Consider the following 27,150-nt stretch of genomic DNA (forward strand, 5'->3'; position numbering starts at 1 on the left):
GCTTGAACCCCAGAATTGTTCTTGCGGCTATATTTTAGGATTGTACTTAAGAGATTTAAGTCCCAAAGCAATTCATTGTGTTCAGAACAGTTTGCTGTACTGCAAGTTGCACTCCAAGCCGTTATAACTGATCATTAAACTTTTCACACTATTTGGAGGAATTCTTTTCTTGTTTTAACAAGTACAAGATGCAGTGTTGATAGATCCGTAGAGAGTTAACTTACGCAGTATGCGCAAAACTCAAAAAGTGCATGAAGTGACAGCAAAGTCAAAGTAGAACTAGGGCTGAGATGACATGTGGATCCAAAGGAGAATACCCAGGAAGAAAGACTTCAGTACAGAAGGGTTACAAAGACAGCAGAGTCAAAGGCAGAGTGAGGGTCTTGAGAGGCAGCAAAGGCCCAGAGTGTGAGATAAGAAGGAAGCAAGAAGAAGTATCACATCTTATTGATGCTGGCCGCCTGCTGTTTGTCAGAGAGACCGTAGAAAGACAGTCTGTTTTTAAGTGGATCAATTATTTCAGTCTTTTAACCTAAACATGCCCTCATCTAGGCCTTGAGATTCCCTTAATCTACTTAAAACATGCTCAAGGGCATTATGTTATTGCTCTAAGACTTCCGCTCTTGTCTCCCCCCTTCACAAAATGCACACTTGTCCGACACTCTATCATGAATAAAGTTATCATCTGTATACGTGTCTTTGGTCTGAAATTGAAAATCATGTTACTTCCTAATCTCCATTAACCTGCTAAACTCAGGATTTGGTTCCAGAGTGGATTACCAATTCCAGAGCTCCAGCTCAAAGCCAGTCTGTCATCCATTTAAATGGTTGATGCGTTCTCATAACATTTAAAGCGAACAAGGAAAAAAAAATAATGCTGCTCTTGTCCTGTTGTGTTCTCAGGATAATGATGATTTGACATTCATTCATTCTAACCGCTTCATCCTCTTGAGGGTCGCGGGGGGGCTGGAGCCTATCCCAGCTGACATCGGGCGAGAGGCAGGGTACACCCTGGACAGGTCGCCAGACTATCGCAGGGCTGACACATAGAGACAAACAACCATTCACGCTCACATTCACACCTACGGACAATTTAGAGTTATCAATTAACCTAGTCCCCAATCTGCATGTTTTTGGACTGTGGGAGGAAGCCGGAGTGCCCGGAGAGAACCCACGCTGACACGGGGAGAACATGCAAACTCCGCACAGAAGGGCTCCCACGCCCAGGATCGAACCGGCAACCCTCTTGCTGTGAGGCGAGAGTGCTAACCACCACACCACCGTGCCTCCCTATGATTTGATATATTTATGCTTTTTTTATTTTCAGAAAGAGGTTTTAAATATATGTGGGAGGAAAGGCCACAATAGTTTGTAGAAAATAATTAGTGTTTAATATGACATGGACTTGCTAACAGAAATTTGAAGCTTTGAGTCCCTGATATGACTCAAGCCTTTTGAATGTATTTACCACATAAAAACAGATTTGGAGAGCTTGTTTGCATTGTGTCAATCTCAGATCTGCCTTGCAGAAAATCCCTGATTCAGTGGCAATTGTGTTGACACTGGGATGTTTCAGACGGACCTGCAGCGCTCAAATCTCCGCTAAGCCTTTGATTCCTTCAATCCCCCCGAGGTAGCTCTTCAGCTTGAAATCATATCTGCAGGCTCACAGTGTTTGGCATTAACATGTTGGCATCCCCATGTTGTGTTGCTTAACTGTGAAGGAGGTTCAGCAGTGTTATGTAACAGCAGAAATTCATCAACAATACTACTAGAAGACGAAATCCTTTCAGTTTGGCTGTGCGGAAGAAGCACTCTGGACTCTGTTTCTGGCAGTTCTATTTATCAAACGATATTGTTATGAAGTTGTTTGTCTCCTACGTTTCTGCAGAACGCGATGGCATAGACAGGATTGGGAAAAAGACAAACTACGCTTTGTGTTTTTGTCCTTTCTGGAGAGAAACAAGCACAGTTTGGCGTCATTATGCTGCGTGAGTCAGAAGAAGCATTTGTTGAACTGTGGGTGGAACAGAGAGGAAGACACTACGTATAAGTTCAGCCTACTTGCTGCAAGACAAGTATCACAATCACTTGTTTCATTCGTAATATTGCTTAATACAGCCTTTCCACAGAGCTGGGAACTTCTGGGAAATGAACTTTCTATCTGTGGGAGTTTCCTGTTTTGTTCTTCTAATTGCATTTGACATTGCTGACAAGATTTACCACAGATGCTACTGAAAGGCAGGATGTTAAAAAAAGCTCACAGGAAACATATCTGTAACAACACTGCCTGCACAATGGGAGTAAAATACAGGTGTGTGTGTTATGGAGTGTATTATAAAGAGAAAAGGGGAAGAGTGAAACAGGATGCATATTGTACAGTATCTGTTTTTTCATACCTTCTGGTATACAGTATATGATGGTATTTCTGTGCGGCGCTAACCACCTATCAGTCAAAAAGCCGCATATATGAGAGTATACCCACATCTACCTAGTAATACACCCACCTTATCAACTTCCACTACACCGCTGGCTTAAAAAGAGGAATGTCTGTATTTTTGACAGTATTGAAAATCATACAGTCTGGATTTTTGAATTATCTGTTTTACCGAGATATTGCCCAAGGCTAGTGTGAACATGATATTTATCATGAGTCATGTGAGTCCCAGCTGGGAAAGGTGAAGTCTCTGTTCTTGTTGGTATGAGGCTTCTGTTGAGTCCCATGGTGCGATGGAACATTAGGGAAATCTGTATCCAACTAAGGTCATGTGATTCCAGGAGGAGTTAGCAACCTTTACAGGGGAGAGAAATCAGTCTCTTTCCTCTGCCTCAGATGCAGCAGCCTGCAGAGTGCTAGCTGAAAAGACATAGGCCAAAACCAGAGACAGAATATATATATACAGACCCCAGTGGGCACAGCTCTGAGTAAACTTAGTCCTAAATAAGCGTTATCATGAAACGGTTGGCGCTGCCACCCTCCAGATCTATGGAGTCTCATGCAGTGATGCCATCTGACATGCCCTGTATTTTAAGCTATACTTGAAATTAAATCAAATATTGGGAGCTGGTTTTGGCTGCTGTTTGAGACCTAGATGAACCCTGGTGATTATGGGGCCATCTGCTCCCAGTGTGCCCAGCTGGAGGCTGGACCGCAGTAATCTGGACTGATGAAGCCTGACTTAGAGAACGCCGTGATGTTTGCACATCTTTGCAGCCGAAAAAGCCTCTGTCGTCACCGTTGGCGACCAAGTATTGAAATGAGGCATTCAGTTTAGTATTCAATATGTAACTTTACAGCCGTATGTGGTTTACAGTAGGAAGCTATAGAACAATACATAAAACACAATGTAATATTTTCCACTCTGCCCATCAGTCTCTTCTGAATAGAAAATTAATGGCTTCAATTAGCCATTAGTCAGAGATGAATAATAATGAGTGTCAATGTGCTGAGCTAACCTGCTCTATCCTCCTTTGTCCCCTCTGCACCATGAGAGCCTGGCAGACTAATGTTGCTACTCCCTAATAACTACATGCCACACCAGGAAGAGGCCTGATGGAGCCTATGAATAATTAACCAACATGATTACAATGATAAATGCTCCCAAATCTCTCTGGCCATTTAGCACTGGCCTAGGGAGGGAGGCCAAACAGCAGAGTGTCAGGCATTGTGTGAAAGCTGTTAGGGAAGGAGGGGGGAGACGAGAGAGATATCAAGGATAGGGCGGCCGGGGCGGATCGAGCTCAGCCTTGAGAGGAGGAGAATATAGAGAAAGAGTGAAGGAGGGGCCCGGAGAGCAGGAAGACACCCACTATTCAGCCATCTGTGCTGCAGAGAAGCACAAAGACGTACTCAGGAAGGCCTGTTTGTGTGTGTGTGTGTGTGTGTGTGTGTGTGTGTGTGTTTCATACATGCATCAGTTATGCATCGATGAGGCCTATTTGTACGTGGGTGTGTTCTCTACACGAGCCATGGAAAGCGGCCAGTGCACAATGTTATACTAATCAGGAGCAGTCCAGGCTTTTCTCACCACGAATGACAAAGCTCATAGTTTGCACCGTAGATAGATTTAATAGTGACTCATTTGTTTTTTAACTGCACGCATCACCAGCAGAACATAATGGTATTACTTCGGAAATAGAATGACTTTAAAGTTGTAAACTCCAGAGACACTTGTAGTATTAGAAACACTTGTAGTGTGAAGACCAAATGTGTTATGTACAAGGAGCGCAAAATATATTATTTTTATATCGTCATGGCATTGTCAACGGATGTGATAAATGCATAGAGAAAGACTGCAATATTGTACTCAGGGATATTTTTAGTTTGTTGAAAAAATATCTGTAGAAAACCGCACTTTAAAATGTAACTTAACCTTTTTTTTTATTGTTGCCTTTTGTGCTGGTAATATGTTCAATAAAAGACTCGAGTACACTAAGCGTGGGCGGTTTCTAAATACCATCAAAAATACATCTTTCTATTCAACTCCTACAGAGATGCTATATTGAGGATGTATTCTATGTATGTATTGCACAGCACATGCCACCAGAGGTCAGCCTCTACTGGTGGAACAGGAACGAGTGGTGGGGATAACGTTACAGGACGAGTACAAATCCAGCTAGCAATGGCAGAGAGCAACATATTTTCACACTGAACTCAGTGAATTATGGGTTTATTTTGACCAAACCAGAGTTGGTGATTGTTTGAACAGTGGACCAACTAACTAGACGACTAACTAAGACAGTTTTGAGGGATTTTATTTTGTTTCTGTCAGTTTGAATGAAGTGTTTTCAGTGGTGCATTTAAAAGACAATTAAGCTAATGTTAGTCTTAGTTCAGTGACAGAGAGAAACAGAGGGTGTACGGTTGTATTTCTCTGTTTAATGAAGGAAACAAGTATAAGAATATAACCTTTCTAGACCTTTGTAGCCAGTGCTGTCATATATGGTACAAAAATAGATACCACCCAAGCCTACCCAGTCAACCTTTGTATGTGGGCCCCATGTGGTTAGTAAATGAGCTAAAAATGGGCCCTATATGGGATTGTCCTTGGGCTCCATAAAGGCCCCATGCCATTTGCCCACATGGGTGGGTTGATCCAAGTGGGCCCCACATGGGTTATGCTACGGCTATCTGGGGACCAAGTGGGTATGGACCTAAAATGGGCATCTTATCTTGGGCTCCTTGGGTAAAACCACCCATGTGGGCAACTGGCATTCATTATAGAACCTTTGGACAATCCCATATAGGGCCCATTTTTCAGCTGATTTACTAAACACATGGCCCCCACGTACAAGTGTTGGCTGGTTAAAGTAAACTTTATCTGTTTGTTTATCAAAGGTAATATTGTTATTGCAGTATTCAACAACTTTACAGCATATTGCACATTTTCCTCGTATCTTTTAGCCTTATGTACAAGTGTTGTTGTCTGGAGCCCTGAGACCACTTCCCGTCTCCATACACCTTGCAAGTAGATCAACATGTGCCAGAAGCCCTGCTGTAATTTCATAACACTCCAGTCGATGCCTGGTAGCTAAGTCGTGTTCGATGTTTAAGCCACAGTTAGATTAGCTAAACAAACAGATCCTGGAGTTTTACAAATTGTTTTATCTTTGTGATGTATGGCTGTTTGATTGCATTGTCACTACGTGGCGTATTTTGGTTAGATGGGATATCCCAGATCCCTGTTGCTAAGTAGGGATTAGCTCCTCAGGGGTCTGATGTTTCTAGTTAATTATCAGGTGTCAGGCAAGCTCCCTTGAATGTATCTCTGACCAGAGAGTCTGTATTTATGCTGTAGCTGGTGTATTTTCAAGTTTAAGTACAAAGTGTTTGACACAGACACACATGTAGCTTGTATTAACAGAAATACACACACACACAGGAAATGTACGTCAGAGAATTTACAACGTGTAAGATAACAAAGGAAGTACAGAACAAATTAATTATAGATAAATTAAACTCAGAGAAACTTGAGGGGAAACAGTAGTGTGCAACAGAGTAAAATGCCTGAAGTGATATCAGAGGCCCCCATGTGACGGTGGTTCTGCTGCTCAGTGCTCCAAGCACTAAACGACTCTGCACCTACTTGAAGCCTTTGATGCATTTATGGCATGGTTCTCCAATGTACAGTCTGGCAGCACCTTGTAAAAGGTGACAAATGATGGGTGGGCTCCTCCCCTCCGCCTCTACTGCTCTGGCTTGCCTGCCAGGGCCGGGAGATTGCATCATTACAGAGGATGAAGTCATCCTGCAACATAAGGGTGGAACAGGTGCTGAAAATTTAATTAGAACAGGGTGGTAGATGCTGGAGGAACATGTAAATGTTCTGCCCTGGCTCAAACCCAGCCCTGACTGACAGAAGTATTTATGTTGGGAGATCAGATCTGTTGTAGGCACTTATTTTTTGGGCGCTCCATGCAGCATCATTAGTAGAGGGATATCTGTGAAAATATAATTAACCATTATTATATCTGCACTAGCTTTTCCACAACTTCTGGCACAGCGTGTCCTTGTCTCTGTGGGATCACTTAGTTTCCTGTGCTTTTTGCAATTGCAGAGGTACACATGTGATTACTAAGTGAAGCAGCACAGTCAGTATGCAGCAAATATGGAGAAGCAGATCAGAGAAAAACAGAATTTCAAGGGAGCTAACGGAAGCAAAGAACCTGGTGGAAAGGCGGAAAGCCAATCGATTCTTTATATCACCAGGTCGTTATTAATGATGCAGCATTCTCTGCAGTGGGGAGCTGTCAGGCTTCTGGGCTGTCTGCCTGTTCAGCCTCATCAGCACTAGGATGTGATATGTGGGACTCAGGATGGTTGAACAGTGCTGCCTCACCAACCTCTGAACCCACCTCCCGCCTCCTCCATACTAGTAGACTGTGCTGCAAGGAGATGCTTCAGTACACTACAGTATTTTCTCACTGAGACATGGAGAGCGGCTCCGCAGCCTCTCCTTAACTGGAGAAGAAGCATAATTGTTGACAGATTGTGAAGCGTTATTGTGAAGCCAACTGGATCAGTGTGCCTCAGCTCCTGATGGAGCCTGGGAATGTTCAGGGAGACTTTCACTGCCGTGCTCACACCACGGCAGTCTTAACACTCTAAAGTTAAGTTGGCATCGAAATGGAAATCGTGTACCACCAAGACATTGAAAATCTTTGTCTGCTTGTTTGTCAGTCCAAAGGGAATTACAGCTGCAACATGGAAGAAACAGCCAAATCACGATATGAGAATGTGTTTCATTCACTGTACCAAAAGCTATTTTTAACTGTGAATGAAAGCCCTAATCCATCACCACAGAGGACCACTGTGTCTGTTTAATCTGTATCTGGCGAATACCGCAATGTGTCTGCTAAAGACCTCAAAGCATTTTACTCTTTGAATTTTTGCAAACCATACCTCTTGAATTTGATTATATTAAGGACTTATACTGAATATATGTTTTGAAAAATACACTGAAAGATACTAGTGGCTCTTTGAGGCTGTACTTAGGAACAGTGGTACTTTGAGCTAAACCCTAATGTCAGAATGACAACATGCTCACAATGACAATGGCATGCTGATGTTTAATAAGGTATAATGTTACCATGTCCACCATCTTAGTTTAGCATGCTAACATTTACTAATTCGCACTAAACACAAAGTGCAACTCAGGCTGATGAAAATGGCTTTAATTTTCCAGATATCATCATCAGCCCAAGTATCGGACAAATTAGTATTTTGACCAGATAAAGCTGCTAAAAGGGAAAGTCATGAGATTAGTAAAGGCATTACAATAGATTGTCTGGGACCAATGACCCATGTCTGTACCAAATTTCATGGCAATCATTGCAATAGTTGTTGAAACATTTCACTAAAAGCCAGAGATTTCAACCTCATGATGGCAATGGAAGAAACATAAGGGGATAACAAAGTCAGCAGGCTTCATCCTCTGGGGATCATGAATATCTGTACATTTCATGGTGCTCCATTCAGTAGTTGCTGAGATATTAAACTAAAAGCCCAAAATGTCAACTTAATTGTGGCATAAGATGAATCAACAGGGGATAACAAAGTCAGCAGGCTTCATCCTCTGGGGATCATGAATGTCTGTACAACATTTCATGGCTATCCATACAGGAGTTGCTGAGATTTTTAACTAAAAGCCAAAAATGTCAACCTCATGATGGTGTAAGATGAATCATCAGGGGATTACAGAGGAAGTGGGCTTTATCCTTTGGGGATCATGAATGTCTGTACAACATTTCATGGCAATCCATTCAGTAGTTGCTGAGTTATTTAAACAGAAGCCCAAAATGTCAACCCCATGGTGGCATAAGAAGAATCATCAGGGGATTACAAAGGAAGTAGGCTTCATCCTCTGGTGATCACGAATGTCTATTCAGTATTTCATTGCAATCCATTTAATAGTTGCTGAGATATTTAACTAAAAGCCCAAAATGTCAACCTTATGATGGCATAAGATGAATCGTCAGGGGATTACAAAGGAAGTAGGCTTCATCATCTGGGGATCATGACTGTCTATACTATATTTCATGGCAATGCATCCAATAGTTGTCGATATATTTCAGGCTGGACTGAAGTGGTGGGCCAACCACTTTTTAAGTTATATGGGAGCCAATTTGTTCGGTCTGTATGTCCCATAGTTTAGGAAATAAAGACAGTGTACTCAAAAGAAATAAGTGTGCAGACATTTTGATTTCCTCTTCTTGTAAACAACACCATGCTCAGCTACACATTCACTTCCCCGCCCTCCTCTCTCCTCCTCCTCAACCTCTCTGGACCATCTTCTCTAATTGACTGTTGTTATCAGTTAGACTCTGCTTTTGGTCGACTGACCAATTTGCGATTTAAACAAGATTAGCAACTTGGCAGATCCTCTCCACTGTCCTGTTGCACAGACAAAAGCACTCTGGTGCATAAACGTTCGTGCAGGTCTGCCCACAGGTTGGATATTGGAGTCAATTTTACAGAAACACCAATGATATGTGGTGCACTGGTTCAAAGCCTTGGGGTCCTGACCCCCACTATGGGTTGTCAAATCTTTATGTGGGTCAGAGGCCTTCTTGATTTAAGGTGTAAGAAAACTGTTCTGTAAAATACACAGTAGACCTATGGCTCAACATTTTATCCACTGGTGTGAAGACAACTAAATGAAATTGTTATTTTTAAAGTTTAGATTATTATTTAAGATATATCTCACAGGATAAGGGCACGGTGAAGATGTGAACACATGCTATATTCACAGAGCCTTCACTGTGTGTTAAACAGCCTCATCCTGCATTAGCCAAACAACCAGAGAGTAATAGAACAATGGCAAAGTGTCAGGGACAAGAAAACTGTGACTTTGTCCAAAAGAAGAAGCCTTTTGAGACATAATGCAACTCAATGAACTGGAAGTTGAGCTGAAGCCATATAGTTGAGTGTAATACAGTAATTAAGGTTCCATGTCACAAAACATGATCAGATAAAAAAACCTAATGAAAACATTATGTTCTTTAAACAAGTACAGTCAATAGCATGCACTGGAATGAAATCAGGCTTCTATCATCATCCCTGGGTTCAAGCATAGTCTTGCCAGATGTTTCCCAGACTCCTTAGTAATGCATTAACTCATTTCCCAAATCGGTGTTTATATTTCTGAAGAAGTTTCACAATCTGTCCAATCTTTGTTAAAGCACTACAGATGTGAAATATTGCAAAATACATTTCTATCCAGCAACTGAGGCTTCCTTTAAAGTAATCTCACTATTTTGGGGTAAGAAGAAAAAGGACTGACGCATGCTGGTGACAGCTTCTGTCACTGCTGTGTGAGAGCACAATAAAACACCTACATACTGTAGGCTGTGTGGCATTCACGCAGCATAGCGGAGTGGGTCTATGTGACGTCGGCCCCTCAGTGATGCTTATGCGATGCTGTGTGCAGCGGCAAACAACGTGTGGAGATCATAGAAGGCTACATCTTAAAACGATTTTTCTTATTAGGGGTTATCACAAGAGGGAGATCTAATCTGGTCCCAGATCAGGCTGGAAGCTGGGTGTGCGGCCTTGCCGTGCTGGAGGTCAGGGCCTCGGGCTCCTGATGGACTGTTATTGATTGGGGGGAACGTGGCGATACAGTTGCAGTCGCTCAGCATTGATTTTCTGCAAGTGCAGTAGTGGAGAGCAGGCAGAATGAGAGAGCTGGACCAGGGGGAGTTGCCAGGTTATCTTCTCAAATATCCGGAAGTTTTTTTTTTTTTTTTTCTTTGTGGCACTGACCTTCCCTGAGTCAAAGAGATATATCTATTTAGACATTAGCTCAGCAGCTACACCAGAAAGACTGTTTCAGCAGCTTCAGCAGTGGGTTCTTGTGCTCATCCAACAATACACTTAACCGATAAGAAGATCCAATTCAGCACAATCAATAACTAACACTGTCATTCAGTTTTATAGGATATAACATTTCACACTGTGAAACTAAACATTAATCATGTGTGAACTTGCTGCAAATCCTAAATTAAGGATATATTATGCAGGATTTCCCTAAAATGTATATATATATATATATATATATATATATGTATAAATGTATAGATTCATACAGAATTAATCTGCCTCATCATCGCTTATGACCCACTACAAGTGTGTGGCGGTGGATTCATCTGCACAGACTCCGCCCTCTGCCTGTATTTTCTTATTCTCTTCTTACTTTCTGTGCTCGAGACATTGATGGGTGTGTACTCCATAAACCTAAAAAGGTAGCAACCAGGTGCCAGACTACAAGCAGCAGACAACCAAGAGACACTGTACCGCCAAAAATGCAAATACAGCGAGGCGACACACCAAACGAGCGTGAATCTGGAGCTGGCCTTTACTTTCACTTTCACTGGCAAGCAAGTTTAAAAACAGTAACCCACAGTCCTGCATAGTATACCTTTAACAACTTCCCAGAGCACAGTATGGTTATTTTAGATTTTTAAATATATTTTCCATACCTTCTAAGCAGCCATTATTTCCAATCATTTAACTGTGAGGCAATCATTTACGTGCAGGGACTTGAAACTTGCTTGCGACGGGTAATCCATCACACTGAAGTTGTCAGCAAGTGCTGACAGCCAGAGCTTTAAAATTGGCTGCAAAACAGCATTGTTTTTGGAGAGCAATATTGTCGAGAAAACCCAGAAGACAAACAATGGGAAAATGTGCACAGAGAGAAAAAGAAAAAGTCAATTTTGTAGCATTTGAGAAAAAATTCTGGGCACAGGAGGCATCCCGTGTACAATGGCAATGTCCTTGCTGCAGCAGCAGTGGGTTCAATTCCAGCCTGCAGCACTTTGCTGAGTGTTTCTCTCCCCCTTTCACACTTAATACTGTCCTGTCAATGAAAGGCAAAAAGCCCAAAAAATTATCCCCAAAAAAATCTGTTAAAGGCACAGAAAGAATTTTTTTAAAATCTGTAGCAAATTGACTATGATAGGGTTAATTGTCTTAAAGTAACTTTGTAATCCTGTGGTAATTTATATTCAACTAATATTGAAATGAATTGAAAAACTCTGGTCTATAAGGTCGGAAATGCATTCATAAATCTAAAACAACTCTGCCGTGCTTGGGGAAATGGTCAGCAGTAATGAAAAGTAGATCCGTAATTTGTAAGAAATCTGCTAGGACATGCAGAAACACAAACTCCTCTTAGCGTAATTATAATGCATAGGCTGCTCTGGGCCTTTTATATTTATTGTACATTTACTCAAAGGGTTTTATATATTTATTTTATTCTGTATGAATTTTAATTAGGACTTCAAACACTTGAGCTCCGGTCGGCCAAAGCAGGGCTTCCCTTTGATCAGGCGTCACTCTCCCATATTTTATCTCCTCCGTTTCTTCCCTTTGGGCAACTTTCTTCTAATTGGCTCAGCGTCGCTCGTCTTGTCTGTCGTCAGTAGGTCTATCTCTCTGTCTGTCAGCGCAGATGAAAGGATATGAGCTATACATAGGCTCCAGGGCGCGGGATGCCTTGTTGAAGAGTTTCAGGGTTGGACGGTAAACATTATTACATGTCCTCCACCGTGAATGTTACTGTCAAATGATGCGCTGAAAAACCCACAGTTTTTACTTGAGCTAAGTGACCTGCAGGAGACTGTGTGCATGTGCTTGGTAAACAAGTCATTTTTGCACCAGAGATGACTCAGACGTTCAGTGGAACATGATATGCTTTTGCAGTTTCTCGTGATTCTTGAGGGCTTGCTGCCGTCACATTTTCTGAAAATTCTGTTTTGTCTCTTCAGGCAGATGAGGTCCATGTTTGTGCTGTTTAAAGAGCTTCTTCCTCCCCTACCCAACCCCCTCCCCTCTTTTATTCCTCTCTGAGCTCTGTCTCTGTGTGTTAATGTAGTGAAGTGGCCCATCGGTCAATGAGCTTGTATTAACACCTGACTCCAAGCCCTAGCTGCTGTTTCTTCCTCTACGTAGGCTCCCCTGGGCCCTCCCCCAGGCAGAGGCAACATATCCTACGATCAATAACAACATCCTAGAAGGCTGCTGGAAGAGGGGAAGGAGAGACGGGGGGGGGGGGCAATCTTTTACATACTCTTGTATATTTTTCTCAGCACCTTCCTTTTCATCCACCATCCATTCCTTCTTTTCTCAGCTGTCAACTGCTGTCAGCAAACATGGAGCGGAGGCCACCAGTCGATAACTCCAGCTCTTCTTGTCAGTCACTTCACGGTTATTTCAACAGGGAGTCTTCTATGGATCTTCCCTCAGTTTTTTAGGTTTTCCGATATTCTCTTAAAGCTTGCGCTCAATTCTCCTGTGCATTAGCTTCTCCTTCCTTCCTCTTACATTCTCGCCTCTCTGCTTCGATCTTTCACTCACTCAGTCTCGCACCCTGGCTTACACACTCAGGTCTAATGTTGGCTAGTGCTGGAGTGCATTTAGAAATTATCTGTGGTCTACCCTCCCTGGATCAGCTTCAAACACAATATAATCTGCCACTGTGTTTGTATCGACTCATGCTCACCTCCCCTGTCTTTCTCTCTCTCTCTCTCTCTCCCCTCTCTATGCTCTCTAGGCTCTGGCCATGACCGAGGTGAATGGGCCAGGCCCCCAGGTGGCAGAGCCGCAGATTGCCATGTTCTGCGGCCGTCAGCTCCTGCACATGAACCTACAGACTGGCCAGTGGGAGCCGGATCCTCAGGGCCGCCAGGGCTGCTTCAAAGAGCCCGGCGAAATCCTGTCCTACTGTCAGGAGGTAGGTTCCTGAATCTTACAAGGGAAATAACACAAACCTGCACAGCTGTAATGAACACCAGTCTGGATCAGTACTTCGAACAGCAGCACTATCAACACCAGAATCACACTTAATGGCAAAGAGCTGGTTTTGAAAGAATGTAGCATGAAATCAAAACTGTAGAAACTACATATTCTTATTCTCTAATTTGGTCTGTCTGACATCTGTCCTATGAATCTATATATTTAACCATATATAGTGAAGTGATGGTGGCCTGTTGGAATATTTCAATATTTCATTGATAGCACCATCCACTTTTCCTCCTCTTGTTACCTGATATGTGTACTCTTTAATATCTACTGTAAGGTAACCAATGGTACACATAACCTCCACTCACTCCTCCCTCAGAAATATTCATTTGAAGTGCAGCAGTAAAGGCAACCAAGCGCCATCTGGAGGTGAAAGCAGACGTAGCCGCCACAGAGAGCAGCAGCCACGAGTCTGAATGGACTGTAATGCGATTAGCAGACACATTATGCATCTGTGATGGCTTTTACACAAAGGCCTCCCTGTTTTCCTTGACATTTGTGATGAAAGCATTTTAGTGTGCATTCAGACTCTGTGCCAGTTACATTTCTCTCACTATTAACCCCCATTATGAGTTTCAAATGTTTGGCCTCAATTTTAAGTGAAAGAAGTCAGATGTGAAATTGGAAACACAGAAAGACAAGAATGTTCATTGAAATGATAACTTCAGTGTGCCGTGTCTAACGTGGCTTCAGACAAAGGCCTCACGCAGCTTAGTTAGTGGAATATGTTGCATGACTCTCTCCCCTGTTAGTCTTCTCCCCACTGACTGTGCTCTCCCTCCTCCTCTCCTCGGATCCTGCAACTTTTACTGTACCCCTCCCTCCCGAACCTCTGCTCTAACCAATTTTTCCCTGTCCGCTGCTCCTCTTGTCTTCAAACCCTGTGTTCTGTCCATCCATCTATCTGTTTTTGTGTCTCTCGTCGTCTCTGCATGTACCTGTACGTCCAGATGTACCCAGCACTTCCGATCTCCCATATAGAGGAGTCAAAAAGACCTGTCACCATCCCTGCCTGGTGTAAGAAGGGTTGGGGCCACTGCCAGACGCACCCCTTCATAGTCCTGCCCTACCGCTGTCTAGGTAAAAACAACACCACACTACCATTCAATAAGTACACATAGATTTCCTTCTTTATATTTCTTAACTATGTGCTTGAGGTCATGCCATCTGTTTCTTTAAAGTACTTTTTTTCCCAAGTGTTTGACCTTTTTTGATAGTGGGAACAGAAAGGAAACATGGGGAAAGAGACAGGGGGATGATATGCCACACAGTCCCCTACCAGGTTCAAACCAGGGACATTGCAGTTACCACTAGACCAAAAGGACCAACAGGACACCTCTATGGAGTAGTTGAATATTTTGGGAAACACATATGTCATTGTCTGAGTGGAGGATCATCTCTTATGCACCTAAAATAATGTGATAATTAGCCACCTTGTTAGCACCTCATAATAGCCAGAAAAAGACAACACTTTGCAAAATGCCAAAGCTGTTATTTCCAATTGATTTTACCAAGCTTGTCTTCGATTTGTGACACACCAGTTTCCTTTTGCGTATCTGACACTCAACTTTTGGGGGTTATCTTCGCAAGTTGTGAAACTATTCCAGACGCTTGATGTTTTTGACATCCTGCTAGCACATCTGTGAGCCTGTCACATGTGGTCAAACCCATAGTTTAAGTAACGATGGATTTTTAATGACTGACATTAGCTGAAAGCGAGGCAGAGACACAAAACTACCACTAAGTTTAAATGTCCATGTCTGAGAAGAACTAAAAATAATTAATGATGATACATAATGAATTGACTCGAATCTGCTTTTACGTCTGGAACCACCCATCTACAACGGGCTTGAGACGCGCCTTCGTTGAGGACTTGGCTCAGATTCCGTAGTTACTCTCTCATCCTGAAGCCTCCTAGAGGAATCTGATCCCGTTTGATTCGGCAATGGGAACCTCTTGCGACCGCATGCCTTTGCTGATGACCCCAGTAGGGTTCGAACCCTGAACCTTCCACCCGGTGCTCTAGAGTGCTCTAACCACTACAGAGACCCCCAATGATGCATAATGAATAATGTTGGGTAACTATGGTCTAAAATAGAGCATTCAAACACCGATTTTTGCATCAGTCATCATGGCAATGATTGAAGCTTCTAAGGATGTGGGTCAGCCCTACAAATAATGTCCAGGGTTGGAAATTCACTTGCTACTGTAACCGATGGATTCCACAATCAAACAGCCACTCACTAGATGACCATTGTTATTTGGCTGGTGAGTGAGCTGAGCAGCCACTTCCATATTTTACCAGCATTTGGCTGGTGGCTGGTGCTGATTTCCAACCCTGATAATACCAGGTTACATTGTTTGTTTAGAAGTATTGATCTTCTTATCTAACTCTTGTTAAGAAAGCCAATGAGCGTATTTACCAAGATGTTGAGCTGTTCCTTTTCTTGCTTTATTGCGCAAGACAGAATAGCCCAGGCCACACAACACATCTTTTTGAGATGTCTGAAAGTCTTTTAAAACACTTCACAGTCTTAGACTGTAGCATGGTGTTTCAGTGGGACCCAACATACATCAACATTTAGTATATGATTCAGTGTCAAAGCAGAAAAACGCACAAACTTGTTCATTTCTATGCACCTAATGAATAAGCTAACATGATGAGCATGATTTTAGCACCACATGAGTTTAATTAATCTAAATACATCCCTTTTCATCTCTCTCAGTGCCACAGCTTTCCAATTGTGTTACTGTTAGAACTGTATGCAGTGAAACACCTGCTACAAGCCACTAGGGGGGCAGATAGGCTAACAGTAAATGAGTAAATGAATGTGTGAGTAATGAACAGTGAGTCAACCTCCAGCCCTTTGATTCGTATGCAAAGCGCTGTAAAACTGGCTCTAGCTTGTTTGATTTCTGCTCTAGTGCCTGTTGTACGGGTGAACACTTCCCTTTATGTGTGAGCCCTAAAGACCAGCATGTAATAACAGTGTTGTATAAAGAACAGGTTTTAAATGCATATAAATACAGCAAGTAAAACCTCTTCTTCATTTCTGTGCAGTTTACTGCAGAGAACAAAGTAGTCATCTGCATTTATGATCTCTGTAATAAATCTTTTATATTCATTCTAAGCAAAGCACATTTTACTTTATGTCCTCAACTGGCTATTGGAGCTGCAGTTTGTCTGCTCAAAGTGCTCGTACATTACACATTTATACTTTCTGTCAGTCCTAATTTACGCACCACATCCCCATCTTAACTATCCTAGTTCACTATCATATACTTGTTTCATGTATTCTTTGTGTCGCTCAGCTTATGTTCGTTCACACACTCTCTTTTTGTCACTACCTGACATCATCTTATTCTGACCTTACCTTTCCCTCAATCGTGCTGCAGAGGGCGAGTATGTGAGTGAAGCCCTGCTGGTGCCCGACCGATGCCGTTTCCTCCACCAGGAGCAGATGGATGCTTGCGAGAGTTACGTGTACTGGCACAACATTGCTAAGGAGGTGAGATGGGCAATTTTTAAATGATTAAAATTGTAGAATGAAGATCTACAAATAGCGAAAAGGAAGGTTTTCAAGCCACATTAAAGCAGGAGGGTGATTTTAATGAGAGTTTCCACTGGGGGCATTGTCACGCACACAATGAACTTTCCAGTGCAGATTCAAAAACCACTTCTGTAGCCAGCCCCAACAGCAACAGCAACAGCAACAGCAGACTAGACCAGACAAGTCTGCACGCTGGTGTGTATCACGTCACACTTCATCAATACGCCTACCTGAGGTGTTTTTTTACAGAGCAGAATGACTTGAAGCTGCAGTACTCCCTCATTTCACTTCTTGCTAACTTTTTATATTCAGAGAGAAGAAACTCAGAATTCTGTCTTGGTATATTTAGTCTTTGCAGTATTTCACACAACCTTTCACATAAAAAATATGAATTTTAACCTCCATTTTACATTGTGTTATTAACTTTGTGGAATCCATTGCCTCTCTCTCAGGAGTGCACTGCAGACAATCTGGAGCTCCACAGCTACGGGATGCTTTTGCCATGTGGAGACCACTTCCGGGGGGTCGAATACGTGTGCTGCCCAGGCCGAGGGAGTTCCAGCGGGAAAGGAGAGACGGAGGAAAGGGAAATCCCCGCTGGACCTCAGACATTCTCATCCCAGACCAGTGGAAAGCTCAATTCTGTGTAAGATGATTCAGCTTGACAACACAGGCATGTTGGAGGACGACAGAGTGTGTGGTCATCAGAGTAATGGCTGTTCCGCTTCTCCACAGAACCAAAGTGACAGCACCCACTCCGAGCCCCTCTCCCGACACAGATGTGGACGAGGCCGATATGGAGGAGGAGGACGATGAAGTAGTGGAGGAGGAGGAGGAGGAGGAGGAGGAAGAAGAAGAGGAGGAGGAGGAAGTTGATGAGGAGGAGGTGGAAGAAGAGGAAGAAGAGGAGGCAATAGCTGTGAAAGACCCAGAGGAGTACGAGTACAACATTGACTCAGGTCCGTACCCGAAATTAGACTATCTGGACTCCTCCTACTACGAGAAAAGCCACAAACCCACCACCTCCTCACCTCTCTTGAGGGGAGACAGCTGTGAGTGTCCCTAATTTGTTCTGTTAATCCTTCCATTGTTTGTAAAGAGTCTCGGCCTGCAGTTAGTGTTTAGTAGCTGTGGTGAACAACACGAAAAGCCATATGACTAAATAACTGCTGTCAGTGTCACTGCTGGGGTATAAATATAGTGTTCAGTGCACATCTCCTGCACCTTATCAGCCTGTAACAGCTTTGCTTTCCTCCAACACATATGCCCATAAGTGCACGTCATGTATGCATGTGGTGTATGCATGCCACAGACATGCAAAGAGACGTCTCTGTCTAAATATATGTGGGAGCTGTATTTGCCGCCCTATTCATCTCCAGTTCAGCCTCTCATCAGTCTGTACTGTGCACTGACCTCACGACTCGTGTGCATGTCATTAGGATCTGGTGCATGTCACAAATCTACCCGCAGCAACCTCCAGGCCTCAGCAGGGCGCATGCCTGTGTGCACAGTAAATGGAGCAGCTGACCACTTTACACATGAACTTGAATAAGAACAAACTGAGGATGGTAAACCAAGACAGCGTTCAATGTCTGTGTGAAACAGTGTGTGCAATTAAAAGAATAGCCTGACGATCATTTTTAGGTCGTGTATGTTAAGGTGTTGTTAGAGGTTATTTTTGCTGAAAGTATAATTAATTCAAACAGTAGAGGTCGAAACCCTCTTGCTATTTTCTGTTTTTAGAAGGTGTCTTTTTTTGATGTGGACAATCGTTACTTGCATACATGTAACACAGAAGGAAATTTTTACATTTTACATATTTTCATTTCAATTGGAAGTCCAATGTGAAGGATAGATGTAGTTTTCATTGCTACTTGTCTAACTTTTCCCCTTCCTCAAATTGCAGTGCAGAATTTTCCTCCCTTCGCTCATGCTTCCTCCTCAGTGTCACATTTTGACCTGGGCTGTGCTTTTAATTACAGAATAATTGCTCTCTGGCTCTTGACGTTCACATGACAGCAATAACCTCTGTTTTCTGTCCCATCCATCTAGTGACTACACCTCGGCCCACAGATGGCGTTGATGTTTACTTCGAGAAGCCGGTGGATGACACTGAACATGCCAACTTCCTGCGTGCCAAAACAGACCTGGAGGAGCGCAGGATGCAGCGCATCAATGAGGTGAATTTCACAGGGCTAAGAACAGGCTAATGGTGTGCTGGCTGGCCAGTTGGACTGAGACTCGCTGTTACAATGCTCTCATTGTCTAATCTAATTCTCAGACTGACAGGCCACTGGTTTGTACATGTATAATGTGCATCCAGGGAAGCAGATTAGACAACATAAACATTTCACATATGCCCCTAAAAAAGGAGTCAGGCCTACAATTTATATCTTAGACAGTGCACAGTATACAGTATATTCCCATTTCTAATTAACTCCTTTGTAATTTCAACTGAATGTGACTTTGATGCAGCACAAGACTCTGCAGCCGTAGCAATTTAGTTATTATAAACTATCTATTAATAAACTTTGCAGTGGAGACAGAGTTTCACATGATGGACGTTAGAGCTTATCATCTATGATTGTATGCAAGCGTCTGTATCTTACACGAGACAGCAGCTGTGCAACTTCAAGATTGTCTTCTTGATTTGTGGTTTTACCACAAATACCATGTTTTCATAGCTGCAGTCAAGCCATTGCACTCAAGTTTCGATAAGCACCATGTCTTTAGATGCACAGTGATGTTGGGTTTACTGTTCTTCCGTAACTAGCCTTCGATGTAAAAATGGACTGCTTAGTGAGTCAGACAATGATGTCTGCGTTATTCCAAATATGTCTTGCTACTGCCAGCATGTTTGAGCTGAGATGACATTGAGGATGTTGTTGTTATTATGACTATTTCCCCACTTTTTCTTTTTAAAGAAATAGTTCAACATTTCAGAAAATACCCATATTTTTTTTTTTCCATTTTGCTGTCTTGTGAGGAAGTTACTTCACCCAGCACAGAGATAGTCTCAGCATATATTATCTGTAAAACACCTAATGTCATTTTTACTCTTCACATTTTGTACAGATTGAATATACACATTACAGATAAAAAAAGAGTCCAAGTAATGATGTCCAAGTAGATAAAGTTCTATCCTGCGAGCATGCCAGGCCAGTGATGATATGAGCTGTTTGAGACAGAGTGATATCAATCTCATCTAGCTCTCAGCAAGACAGCGAAGAAGTGTCTTTCCCCAAATTGTCGAACTATGCTTATAAGCCCGATATCCACGTTCTTAAAATCAAACCATGAATGATCGGTGACACTGCGTGAAGAGGTGCACCCCTTAACAGGGTTTCACTGTAGTTCCTTTTGAACTTTCTGTAACGTGACAACTTCTTATTGTATTGCATGCCTCTGTCAGTGTGCTGTTTATACAGGTTATAGTCTATGTTATACCATGATAGTGTATTTGATACTCACAGAAATAAGCTGATATCATGTGCATTTAATTCCTTAGATCATGAAGGAATGGGCAGAGGCCGACAATCAGTCAAAGAATCTGCCAAAGTCAGAGCGACAGGCCCTGAATGAGGTAAGCAGACATATGTCAACCTGCTTTATTGGCTTTATTCCATAGATTAAATCCTTCTGTGGCAATATAGCACCAGCTTTTCTCATCCTTGTATCCACTCTGTAATTTTTCTTGTGCCAGCACTTCCAGTCTGTGCTGCAAACGCTGGAGGAACAGGTCGCTGGAGAGAGGCAGAGGCTGGTGGAGACTCATCTTGCCAGAGTGGAGGCCATCCTCAACAACAATCGCCGCCTGGCGCTGGAGAACTACCTTACCGCTGTACAGTCTGAACCGCCTCAGGTGAGTCCGTCATGCAGTGCAGAGGACGGGAGAAAAAGCAACAATCGCGGATCTGCTTTAGATCTCCCTGCCTGGCATTTCCTGACTCTGTCCTCTCTTCCAGCCGGAGCGCGTGCTGCAGGCTCTGAAGCGATACATGGCCGCAGAGCAGAAGGACCGCAGACACACACTCAGGCATTACCAGCATATTGTGACTGTCGACCCCCAGAAGGCTGAGCAGATGAAATTCCAGGTGTGTGTGTGTGTGTGTGTAAGAGAGAGAGGTATTTGCTTCAGGTAGGCTTTTCCACACACCTGTGCTTTTGAGATGTGAGGCTCCTTTCTGCTGACCATGAAACGCACAGAACATTGTGTGCCGAAGAGTTAGTACATGCCGCAGATGAGTTAAATACTGAACTCACAGAAGTGAACTAGTTACAAATCTTCTTTTGATTAAACTTAGATCAAAGCCGATCTTTGCTGACTTCAAATACTGATTCAGACTCATGGCTCCATAGAAAATCTATCTGGGCTTTTAATTTTCATTCATTTAAAGAAGTAGTTCACTGTTGAGTTCTGTTGGCCCTTTCTCTGTGAAAACCATAGCAGAATGCTTTTTTTATAATTTGCAGGTGTACACACATCTCCATGTAATTGAGGAGAGGATGAACCAGAGTCTTGCACTGCTGTACAAGGATCCCACCTTAGCTGAGGAGCTGCACAATGACATCCGTAAGATTAAACTACCATTGACCACCATTTTATAAGTTTCCAAATCTTCAGATCCCTGTGTGTAAATGTCTTGATGAATTCTGTAGAGGAGCTCGTCAAGGCAGAAAGAGGAGACATCAGTGAGCTCATGACCACCTCCTTCTCCGAGACCCGCACTACTGAGGAGCTTCTGCCCGCTGAGAGTGAGGAGGAAAAAGATGATGAGGAGGAAGAGGAGAGAGCCTTCCAGAACAGGCCTTATCCTCCCCACATTGGTATATACATACTCACACAGACACCTGCAAAATTCAACATCTGTAACGATCAACTGCTTCTTACTGGCTGCTGTTGTTAACAACGCTTTTTCCCCTCTGTTTTCCATAAAGAGCTGCAGTCTAATAAGAAAGGTGAGCTGGTTTTCAGTGTTCTTCTTTCTGTTTATAATGATTGCAGTGTTTTGTATTTTGTACTTTTGCTCACAGCTAAATGTTTTATTCCATTTTTGTTTGCATCCTTAGTGCCTGCAGTGGATGAATATGATTATACCACGTCTGAGAGAGGCCCCACTTATGAATATGAGGAAAAGGTAAGATGAGGAAAGGATGGTGATATTTCAACCTGTCTCCATGCCGTTTTAAAAAACAGTATGCTTCGGTTCAGACAAATGTGCTCTGTGTGTGTTATTCTTTCATTGTTACTGTCTTAGTCTTACACTTTCTCTCCTCATAGATCAACACCTCTGTGGAGCTCAAACAGGTCGTCAATAAGCCTCCTGAGATTGAGAGAGATGAGCTGGTAAGGGCTGAGTATCAGCATCATTATGCTCCTGTGTTAAAAAAATAAGTTCAGATTGATATTCAAATGACCTATGTTATTTTGTCCCTACATGTCTCCCTTATTTAACATCTCACTGGACATTTCTTTCTTTCTGTCCATAGCAACCTGATGCCCTGGAGACGTTTAACCGTGGCGCCATGGTGGGGTTGCTCGTGGTGGCTGTGGCCATCGCCATGGTGATGGTAATCAGTCTGCTGCTGGTGCGCAGGAAGCCATACGGCACTATCAGTCATGGCATCGTAGAGGTACGATCCAAGATAGGCTTTTAATTTAAGCCCAAGGCAGTCTCAAAGCAACTAAATAGTTTAACTAAAAACTGTGTGTTTGTGCATTATTGCCTCCAGTAATAACGTCTAAAGTGTAACAAAGGATTTTAGATTAATTTCCTGCCTTTAGGGTATCTATTGGCTTTCAATTATTTCATATTGTGTTAAAATAAGTAAACCAGTGGCTTATTGGAGGGATGGGTATCAGTCTAGAGGCTTGTGATGTGATTTATTGTCAGTAAAAATATGAATTAAATTAGTATCAGTTATTTTTAAAAGGGTATATTATCCAGGAACTGTCAGTCACTGGTTGTAAACAGTATCACCAGTGAAAGTGAAAGCTGTCCACAGACTGACTCTCATTTGCTAAATTTGCTTTTTCTCAGCGCTGTGTCCGAGATTTGCGTAGCTTCCTCTTGGATGCATGCTGTTTACAGTCTTGCACCTGGTCCCTACCTTTTTATGTCCCAACCTCACCAAAGCACTGTGCACAGGAACGTCTCTAACAAATCAGATAAGAAGATCATTAATTAACTTTCTATGTACTTAAAGATGTAAAAAATGACTGGTATGATCCTTTAGGTTAAATGGGGAAATATGCTTATTTGCTTTCTTTGAAAGGGGTGGATGTTGAAATTTATCCCACTGTCACATGCACAGTAAATACAGCCAGAAACAGCTAGTCTGCTTCTGTCCAAAGGTAAGCTGAGCTACTTATGTGAAAAAGTAGTTTGGCCCATAAATGACGAATGGTCTTTTTTATGCAACACAGTTTTCCTACAGATTAAACAAACAGGATGTACATGTGCAGATTATGAGAAAAAAAGGCCCCACCACCTCTCCTACAGAGGAGCAGGACGCATGTACTTTGTGGTGGTGTCTCTTTTTTTTGTCATTGTGCATATTTTTGTGGTTATGTGTCTTCTTGTGGTGGTTTTTGTCTCTTTGAGGTAATTTTGTGTAAGCGGCAAGTACTGGAATTTGTAATTTACGTGACAACGCCTGAACGCAACACAGGCTTTGCTCCAGTTGACTGTGTGTTCAGTGCTGTGCTGCGCTGCTGTGTGAGCTGCGTGTTACACACTGTCCATAGCAATAACTATGTCAGGTAACAAACTGTGTCGGACTCGGGTCGTTTTCAGTCAGGTAAATGTGGCCCGAGCTGCGCTCTAGTATGTTCACCTGTGTGTGTGTGTGTGTGTGTGTGTGTGTGTGTGTGTGCACGCGTGCATTGGGCAGAACTCCACCGTGCCATAGGGGGGTTTCGCCCAGGGCGCCATTTAGGCTAGGACCACCACTGCAGTAATCCATCCATGGAGATGTAACATGTTAATTAGAAGTGCTGGTAGGCATGTTACCTGTGGACAGCAGGTTAGCTGTTTCTCCATGTTTCCATTCTTTATGCTAAGCTATGCTAACAGGCTGCTATCTCCAGCTACATGCTTACTGTACAGATATGAGAGTGGTGTTAATCTTTTCATCCAACTCTTGGCAAGAAAAGAAATAAGTATATTTCCCAAAAAGCCAAATATTCCTTTAAGAGGCAGATGGTGAATAATTGATATGTAGAACAAGGCTTCTGGGGGGTCTCCCGAGCCCAGAAGCCACGGTAGCCATCATCCTTCTCCACGATTCCTGTCCACCATTCCATATTTTATAAACAATTTTGTCCACTTCTAAGTTGATGGTGTGGCCCTTGCTTGTATATGTGTCATTAGTGTGTAATAACCCAAGCCTTTGTGTGTCTCACAGCAGGTCGACCCCATGCTGACACCAGAAGAACGACAGCTCAACAAAATGCAAAACCACGGCTATGAAAACCCCACCTACAAATTCTTTGAACAGATGAACTGAGGTACTGGGGCTGCCAACAAGTCATGCCTGACCACTTGTTTTTGTCCCCACCCTCCCCCACTCTTCCTTACAGTGGTGTCCCAGCTACACTCCCTTTGATGGATTTATGATGTGTTGCAAACATAAAGTAACTGAATAAGTACGGGGTACGTCCCAAACCCATTGTAAATGACCGACAACAACCTATCATCATAACCAGAATGTGAATAATGAGATATGATACAAACTCACATCACCTACTGTAATCTTATACTCCTCTGGGTTAGAGTCTGAGGATTGTTCTCTCCATTAGCGGTGCCACAGCGTTTCATAATCCTGAAAAACATTCACCTCATAGACAGGAAAACCATCCCAGTGGCATGACTTGACCTATTGCTCCTCACTAGAAACTGAAGTTGAACGGTGCATAATGCTTTATAGTATTTATTTTTCAGTAGTGGTCTCTTTCGTTCAAATTGTACCACAGTTAGATATAATGTATCTGTGTAGATGAGTGTGAGTGACAGCCTAGTTCAATAAATGATGGTGTAATTCTCAAATTGAAACCTACTCAGTGATAAAAGGGCAATTACAACACTGACTCTATCCTTACCTCGGTGAGCTACTGTAACATTGGACAATACCTCTAATATTAAGACATGAACATTAAGTGAGGATGTGGAGGTGCTTTCTTTGAATGTGTGAGACATTTAGGCTTTAATTTTAAAACATAGAAGGCCAAAAAAACCACACTAGTCGATACAGAACTATGTGCTGGTGGTACAACAAAAAAAAAAAATCACTTTTTTTTTTTATTTTTATTCTGAGGATCTGCCCTCGATATTATTAATAATTATTTGGCAAAATATACCAAATATTCCACTTAGCTAATTTAGTCAGTGAATGAGTTTATTTTATCCGTACTGCTACCTAAAGAACTGTACAACAGAATAATCAGAAGTCCGTTATTTTAATGAAAGCATGACAACTTGGTGTATGATACTGCTGTATTTATTTGTGTTGTTCTTGTCATTGCTTTTGAAAAGTCGGAAATGTCACCGTTCAAAAATGGACACTGTAAATAACGTAAGAAATACATACTACTAGGTGTAGACATTTCTATGATTAATTTGCATCGATGTAATGGAATAATACATAAAAATAGTACATTGTGCTGTTACGAGAAGGAGAAACATTTTCCTAACATGGCTGATTGAAAACGGACTGTTGTAAAAACCAGCACAAGACAACGACACAGTAACTTCTTTCTGAATGTATTTAAGGTAGACGTTGAGATTACATCTTCTTTTCAGTACTGCATCATCCCCCCCCAGTAGACCTAAATAGGAGTAGTGACTTTCAACACATCCAACAGACAGACGACATGCCTGGTGCCCTTCTCAACACTTCCTGTAGCAGCCTGTTCGTGCTCACATTTGGCAGGCATGTAACAGAGCGGAGGAACTTAATGCTTAGGCGTGTTATACTGTACAGAGTAGCTGCGGGTAAAGAGGCCACAGCTATAGTGCAATGTGAAATGTCAGTGTGCGTAGTAAAAACCGAACACACTCAGGCATGATAGTAGTAAAACATGCTGTTTGTCTTTAAATCTCCCAGTTGGACAAATCTGGACTCAACAACATTGAATGTTAGTACTCTATAGATGCTATATTTAAGTTACTGTCCTCTTAAATAGCTTTTCACTGAATGACTCAATGTAGTTTGTCATATTTATGATCAACATAGTACCCTGTATAGGTAAGTAAAAAGGGATTGCCCCTTTTTTTCTGGCTGATTGTTAACTGCTTAGTGTGTGAGGTTGAATTTCCTTTTGCCACTTAATTCTATCAAACCATCTTGGTTAAGGAAGGTCACATTGTGGGATGTTGCTTTTTGTTCATCAGTCTTTATCTATATGCTATAGTGGAGATAATTCATACAAAAACCTGTTCATATTTTATTTATTTCTTATTGGTGGAAGTTTTCGTTAAAAAAAACCTGCATTTGTCCATTCAGAGGAGAAGTCATTTACTTATGAGTTGTTTTTTTGTAAAGTTTGTTTTCAAATAAGCAACAGATTTAGCATTAATCTTCAGTTTCTCTCGTTAGGCAGGTTTATTGCAGGTTGCAGTTGTGTTATGACAGGTGAAGAGAAGTCATAGCCCTTGTATAATTTGTACAGCTACGTTAGTGAATGAAAACGTTGTATGTTCACAGTTTAAGTCAGTTGATCTTGTAATGATACTACTGAAACCATAGATGAGAATAAGCTTGCCTGTGTTTCCCAAACCACTGAAGGTTTCCTACCAGCATTTAGCAGACTTAGAATGGTGTATACTGTAGTTACTCAAATCACATTTGTACGTACGTCCTCTGTCAAATTCTAGACTTCTTTGTTGGTCTGTCCCCTTACTTCCCGACGAAATATAAACAATGTTATTGAGATTTTAATTGCTGCATTATTGCCTTTTACAATGCTGTGTTTTGGATGTAATTATTCTGTATTTTTTATTTCTATGTAATAATCAGTTGGATCAAGGGTCATGCTTTTCACCTGTAATGTAAACTTAGAAGCTTGTATGAGAAAACATTGACAAGTTTATAACGTTCAGAAATGTGAAATATAGACAGACATACGGCCGCTGCCTAATTGACAAGGAGTGGCACTAAGCACAAGTAGAATCAAATTACTCAATTTGTGTACAGGTTGCTAAATGTTAGATATTGATTCTGTCTGTCTGATTTCAATTTTACTGCATTGATTCTAGGGATGTTGATAGCATCATTGAGAGAGCTGTTCTTCATTTT

The 27,150-nt window shown here is 42.1% G+C and overlaps 1 protein-coding gene across 2 annotated transcripts in view; it reads left to right on the forward strand.

Moving 5' to 3' along the window:
- Positions 1–27,150, forward strand: part of aplp1 (amyloid beta (A4) precursor-like protein 1) — a 41,792-nt gene extending 14,642 nt beyond the window's left edge. The window contains exons 2-17 of one of the 2 annotated variants that reach the window (XM_049584603.1): positions 13,056–13,235; positions 14,254–14,383; positions 16,700–16,812; positions 17,307–17,500; positions 17,590–17,906; positions 18,907–19,034; positions 20,363–20,437; positions 20,558–20,716; positions 20,820–20,948; positions 21,328–21,427; positions 21,514–21,681; positions 21,793–21,813; positions 21,925–21,992; positions 22,136–22,201; positions 22,345–22,488; positions 24,262–27,150. In XM_049584603.1, coding sequence (XP_049440560.1) covers positions 13,056–13,235; positions 14,254–14,383; positions 16,700–16,812; positions 17,307–17,500; positions 17,590–17,906; positions 18,907–19,034; positions 20,363–20,437; positions 20,558–20,716; positions 20,820–20,948; positions 21,328–21,427; positions 21,514–21,681; positions 21,793–21,813; positions 21,925–21,992; positions 22,136–22,201; positions 22,345–22,488; positions 24,262–24,363 — 2,094 coding nt within the window. In that variant the 3' untranslated portion in view covers positions 24,364–27,150. The remainder of the gene's footprint in view (positions 1–13,055; positions 13,236–14,253; positions 14,384–16,699; positions 16,813–17,306; positions 17,501–17,589; positions 17,907–18,906; positions 19,035–20,362; positions 20,438–20,557; positions 20,717–20,819; positions 20,949–21,327; positions 21,428–21,513; positions 21,682–21,792; positions 21,814–21,924; positions 21,993–22,135; positions 22,202–22,344; positions 22,489–24,261) is intronic. The other variant, XM_049584604.1, reaches the window with a different exon arrangement.

The sequence above is a fragment of the Epinephelus fuscoguttatus genome, linkage group LG8, assembly GCF_011397635.1.
Source record: "Epinephelus fuscoguttatus linkage group LG8, E.fuscoguttatus.final_Chr_v1".
NCBI classification, from domain to species: domain Eukaryota; kingdom Metazoa; phylum Chordata; class Actinopteri; order Perciformes; family Serranidae; genus Epinephelus; species Epinephelus fuscoguttatus.